Genomic DNA, 6,557 nt, shown 5'->3' with positions numbered 1-6,557 from the left:
GCAGATGAAAGGTTTGAATATTAATTCAAATTGTGGCTGTACTCAGTAGCGACTTATGATTTTAAAAGTAGCGAAGTAGATTACATGGTGTAAATTGTACTCAAGTAGGAGTAAAATTACACACTTGAAAAAAATACTCATAAAAGTACAAGTACCCAAAAAAATCTACTTAATTACAGTAACGTGAGTATTTGTAATTCGTTACTTCCACCCCTGGTAGAGCGGGACTTTAAAGTAATGGAGAAGGCATACATAGAAGTTGCTGAGTCAGTCCTGGGTAGACCACAGAAGAAGAGGAAGCCATGGATCAATGAAGAATCATGGGGCCTCGTAGAACAATGAGAAGAAATAAATAGGAACATCCTGAGCACACATTCTGAAAGAATCAAGAAACAGCTAAAAGAGAAGTATGCGGAGAAGAACAAAGAGACAAAGAGAAGTATAAAAGCAGACAAAAGGAAAGGGATGGAGAACATTGCAAGTTAAGCTGAAGAAGCTGCAGGAAAACAACACATGAAGACACTATATGGACTCACAAAGATACTGTGCAATGAGAGACCTAGACAGAGTACAGCAGTACTGGACAAGGATGGTAACCTCATCAGTGGAAGAGATGCAATCAAGATGAGATGGACAGAACACTTTAAGTAAGTGTTTAACAGAGAAGAGCCAGAAAACCCAATAACAGACGATAAGGAATGCGAATTCAACGACAGGATTAAAGAGATCGCAGTAAACGAACCAACACTAGGTGAAGTCAAAGAAGCGATAAAAAGACTACAGAACAGTAAAGCACCAGGAATCAACTCCATCACAGCAGAATTATTAAAAGCAGATTTGGCGTTTTCAGCAATAAAGGTACATCAACTGTTGGGGAAAATATGGACAAACGAGAAGATCCCAACAAGCTGGAAGAAAGGGCTTATCATTAAACTTGCAAAGAAAGGAAATCTCAAGAAATGTAAGAACTCAAGAGGCATAACACTGCTTTTTGTAGTGGGAAAGATACTTGGCAGGATCACCATAGATTGAATAAGAAATGGAATCGATTGCAGGCTGAGAAAGGAACAAGCGGGTTACAGGAGAGGCAGGGGAACAACAGAGCAAGTCTTCATACTGCGAAACATAATTGAACAGGTTAATTAGTGACAAGCTATACTATACCTGAACTTCATAGACTTCGAAAAGGCTTTCGACTCTGTCCACCATGAAAGCCTGTGGACGATTATGAAGAAGTACAGGATCCCCGGAAAAATGGTACGAATGGAGAGAACATTTTACGAAGACTTCCAGTGCGCAGTAGAAGACGAAGGAGAAACATGTGAGTGGTTTGACATTAAAACCGGCGTCAAACAAGGATGCAGTATGTCAGAATTTCTGTTTTTGATTGTCATGGATTGGGTAATGAGAAGAACAGTTGGACATGGAGAGAATGGGATCAGATGGAAGCTGACTTCAAAACTCGATGACCTGGACTTCGCAGATGACATAGCATTGCTGTCCTCTTCCAAACAGCAAATTCAGAATAAAACTAGACAAATGGGTGAAGAGGCCAGACAAGTAGGACTCAAGATAAACACACAAAAGACAAAAGCCATGAGGATTAATGCAAGAAACCAGGAAAGTATTAGGATCAATGGGCAAGACATCGAAGATGTAGAAAAGTTCACATACTTAGGAGCCACCATTTGTAAGGAGAGAGGTGGTATGAAAGACCTGAAGAACAGACTCACAAAAGCAAGAGGTGCATTCATCAGACTAAAAAACACCTGGAGCTCCAAAAGCATCTCAAGAAGAACAAAGCTCAGACTGTATACGACACTAGTAGTGCCAGTATTACTCTATGGATGTGAAACTTGGAAAATGAATAAGGGAGACAACAAAGCAGTTGATGTGTTCTACAATAGGTGCCTACGAAGAATACTCCATATTCATTGGCAAGACCATGTCAGTACTGAAGAGCTGCTAGAAAGGGCTGAAATGAAACTGCTGAGTGAGGAAGTGAAGCTTCGTAGATGGAAAATGATTGGACACATACTAAGGCAGGACAAAAACAACGACTGCAACATAGTAATGACTTGGGCACCAGAAGGAAAAAGAAGAAAAGGAAGACCACATGGAGGTGTACAGCTGAGAAAGCACATCAAGAAGCGGGATGGAACTCATGGTCTGAAGTAAGGACGGCAGCAGCTGACCGGGAAAAGTGGAGGCGCTCTGTGAAGGCCTTATGTGCCACAAGGCACAAAGTGGATAGGTGACAGGTAATCTTAGCTAGCAAGTAGCTCCTACATTGGTTACCCAGACAGTTAAGCATCTAGCATACTTACCAGAAATTTCAAGGGCTACAGTAATTTCTGTCAGCGTTTTTCCTTCTCCGCTCAAATAATCTTCCTTCAAGCCTAAAATTGATTTTATCAGAGTACATCTTCAAAGTGGCCTCTACAAAATGGTTTTACATTAACCTGATTCATAACAGACCTGGAACATGTAGGCTTTGCCACTCCACTGATTGTATGTTTGATTTGTCTCGGCTGGTGTAATGGTTTTATGTTTCTGTTGTGTCGTATGCTGTATGTTAGAGGACCCCAGCAGAAATAAACCCATTTAGCTTTATTGTGTAAATATTGCGACACAGATATTTTGTATTTTAAATTCAAGTGCACCCAGCAGTAGTTGATGAAAAAATAATTTAGAGCCTAGTCCACTCCTAAAGATGCAATGTCTTGTTTTTACATCTGCGTATCTACATGTGTTCACTCAAGAAGATAGAAACTAGCTCTGGAGTTGTTAGAAGGCATAGACCGACTGAGATAGGCCAGCAGTCCATATGTTTTTATTATTTTAGTAAAGCTCAAGAAACAATGATGACAACCTGAATTACAGAGGTTAAAATGATGAACTTGTCATCTATCTCTGTGTGTATTTGTGTGTACTGCCAAGTTGATACAGAAGAATTGAACAACATGCTGTTCTTAACAGAGAACATGTTTTTTTCCCAGAATGTCGGTGCAATCAATTTCTTCTGTAACTACGAGGAGAGCAGGGGGAACTACCTGGTGGATGTGGACGGCAACCGCATGCTGGATATCTACACTCAGATCTCCTCCATCCCAATCGGTTAGTAGCAAAAGATCCAAACACAGCTGCCTGGATTGTAGGAGGGAACAATACAGTTAAAATCCTTTATCGAAGTTAATGTCATTTTACATTGCAGTATCATTGGGTATTGTGAATTGGTGATTCTGGAAAATGAATTTTAAAATTTAAAACTGGAGCTAGAGAGGTGCCGAGTTAACCCCTGGGCACTGCTCAGTACCCTTGAGCAAGGCAGCTCAGGTTGCCTGACTCTGTGGCTGTCTCCTCTTCCTGTCTAGGTCTGTCACAGATCAAACAGATCTCAAGAAATATCTCATGTAGTTGAGTCATTGAATAGTGGAGACAGTGTCTGGAATAAACTGAGGAGTGGATCTCCTCTGAGCTCTTCACAGTTATGAGATCTTATCTCAATCTCCCAACCACTCTCCACATAGAACAGTGACTGTAACATATCATCGAAACATGGTACTATCTCATTGTCTTTGTCAGGCGTAAGCCTGGAGGGGATCATCTGTGCTAGCGTGTGTGTGTGTGTGTGTGTGTGTGTGTGTGTGTGTTTGTCTGTCTGTCTGCAGCTAATCTTGCAAACTACTGGACTAATCAGACTAGTTTTTGGCAAGTTACTCTCAAAATAGTATAATAATATACTAGATACCTTCATTTGAAAGTAATAGTTACTTAACAGCATTACTCTCTGTGAAATGTGTTACTTATTACACTGCTTTTGAGTTACTTTCAGCAAAATTACCTCAGAATAACGAAAAGCATTTTAAATGGATGAGGCTTATGTTTCATCAGGTAATCAAAGCACAGAAGCCCCACTTTGTTAGTGTTCATTTCAAATCCAGTGCTGCGTAGAACGGGTTACTACTTTGTATTAAAATCCCCTGCTTATGTTGGTGAAGATTCTCAGTCACCCATGTCATAGTAATACTGAGTGCTATATCGTAGGCAACTGGACTTGCTTGAGTTTCTTGAAGGCATTTCATGTCTCATCCAAGAGGCTTCTTCATTTCTAACTGACTGGTGGGGAATCACAGGCTTTAACCCCTGTGTGGGCGTGAACCCTTACATAGTCGTTGAGCTCACATGTGACCTTGAGTTTCAGAGTCGTTAAGGTCACATGTGAGTCGTTGACCCAACAGGCCATCATGTGTGTCGTTAGGTGTGAATGGTTGTTGAGCTGTCTGGGGAGGAAACTCAGGACTGCATTGTAAGTGGGTGATAAGTGGTGTTGTAGACCACCTCCTCTGTTTAACGATGGTCGTTCCAGTTTGACTTTCATATCTATCTCTAACTTTCAATAAAAGCATGAAAATGCCAAAAAATATCTTAAGAAGTCCAATTATGAATGGAATGGATCAAAGATTTGTGGCTGTTTTTTAGTTATTAAAAACATTCATTCTCATAATTACATCATATCTATATTTCAAATTCAGTGCCTGTTAGCAAGAGAGCTCGATCTGCTTTGTGCAACACGCTGCAGCTCCGTGAAAAATGGACACGGTGCATATTTTTCTGGGACACTTGAAACGTGCTTTGATGCATCTGCTGGAATTGTCTAGAGTGGCAATGATCATCTTGGGCAACCGCCTTGTAAAGATGTGCACTCTTTTAAGTGCAGTTTTCTAGCTAGGATTTGTGACTCATCAGTAAATTATGGCTGGGTTTCTAGTTTCTTATTTGCAGAAATCAGAAGAATGACTCTGCTTGCCTTTATGTAACACACAAATACACTAAACAACCAAGCTTTAGAAGCTTAGGTGCAGCAGTGCTTGACCTCATTTTGTCAGTGTAGTGAATTCTTGGCTGCAGCTGTTGACCTTGACACACAATGTTGTACATTTAATTTATCCTACAAACCAACTCTAAAAAAAGATATGAAATGAAATTTCTGAAACCAATGGATTTGGTAGTATTGGCATAGAAACAAGTAGAAGAAGAAGGCACATTTTGGACAAGTCCTTAGCAGATCTTCAGGATCGGGGCCAGGTTTGGAAATTACCCATTTTTTTCACCTGCCACTTTGGCTTTTGGATTTCAAAATCTACCAGCCACTCAAAAGATAACTATTGTGTTTTTTTTGGCTGGTGAGTGAAGTAAATCTAGCAGTCACTTGCATATTTTACCAGCATTGGCTGGTGCAGATTTCCAACCCTGATCAGGGCCACTATTCCAGTCTGAATAACATTATCTTTTGGTTTCAGCTCCAGCCCTCAGGGCCCCCCTGACAGAAGGCTTTATGTTGTAGCCAGGAACTCACACACTTCATTCAGTAGTTGAAGGGGCCAGACAACAGGGGTTTGTAACCATTGATTACTTTCTCAGAATGCATAGAAATTAGTAGATTTTTTTTTAGAACTTAAAAGGCCTGCATTTCATTAAAGTTTTCTTTTGCTTAACTTTTCTAATTCAGTTCAGTTAAAAATAACTATATTTATTTGCTAGGAAATTTGTGTAAAAAGGTCCATTTGTTAAATATTTCTCCTCTATTCTCAGCTGGGACTAGAATTTCCAAAAAAAACCATATATTATATATATATATATATTATTAACATGTATTGTTCTTTAAATTTTCACACAAAATTGACATCCATCAATGATGTGAATTTTAGTTAATGACAAGGAATGATACATTGATTATGTATGTTAAAATTAAGCTGGATGTCAGTGGATTGAAAGATTTTGGAATTGTACAAGTCTGGGAAAGTGTGAGAAATACTGCTTGTACGTAGTTGCAGATTTGCTATCATTGCTTCTGCTGGATTATTAACCTGTTCATCACTATTAATACCAAACCATTCATTCAACCTCAGATGAGAAATTCAAGTTAAAGAGAGAATACAATGTTGAAACTAAAGCATTTAGGAACCTCAAATAAGTAGAGAGCTTCACTGTGCCTTACGGCACTCTGCTGGTGGGATATGGAACAGTCCCATGGTTTATGTAAGGCAGCCACATCAGTTTAGGTAAGACTCTGGGCTCTAGTTTCCCGGCGTAGCGCAGGGTGGCGAACCCCGCGCAGAGGTAGTTTCGAGCAGCGCAATCTGAGGCATGCTCAGTTTGGTAGTTTGGCAGACCGAGGTGCGCTGAGATGGGTGTGGCGGCGCAGCAGGGGGAGGTGTCGACAGATCCAGCTTGGCGCAGTGACAGTTTCGGCCAAAAGGCTTCGCCAAAGGTGCGCTAAAAGCTCGCCAGCTGAAACCATGTCTATTGTCAGCGCAGGTGGACCGCAGCCGGTGTAAGCCGAAGTTTGGCTGACCAGCGGACAGTGCGCACACGTCACCAAAACCTCACAGGCAGGTTTCCAGAATTCAGGCAACATTAACGATGTAATAAATACCCCCCCAAAAAAAACACAATTCGATGCAACTATCTGCAATCAGCACATAAATGTATCTCTATATCGACTGTCCCGTCACATCTGATGTCAGATCAAAGGGGATTGGCACCGTTTGGCA

The 6,557-nt window shown here is 40.7% G+C and overlaps 1 protein-coding gene across 2 annotated transcripts in view; it reads left to right on the top strand.

Annotated features, from left to right (window-relative positions):
* Positions 1-6,557, top strand: part of abat (4-aminobutyrate aminotransferase) — a 155,268-nt gene that overhangs the window by 105,073 nt on the left and 43,638 nt on the right. For both annotated transcript variants that reach the window (XM_050070268.1, XM_050070267.1), the window contains one exon: positions 3,000-3,117. In XM_050070268.1, coding sequence (XP_049926225.1) covers positions 3,000-3,117 — 118 coding nt within the window. The remainder of the gene's footprint in view (positions 1-2,999; positions 3,118-6,557) is intronic.

The sequence above is a fragment of the Epinephelus moara genome, chromosome 18, assembly GCF_006386435.1.
Source record: "Epinephelus moara isolate mb chromosome 18, YSFRI_EMoa_1.0, whole genome shotgun sequence".
In the NCBI taxonomy this organism is placed as follows: Eukaryota; Metazoa; Chordata; class Actinopteri; order Perciformes; family Serranidae; genus Epinephelus; species Epinephelus moara.
The sequence above is the reverse complement of the archived record's forward strand: the minus strand, read 5'-3'. Positions and strand labels throughout refer to the sequence as shown.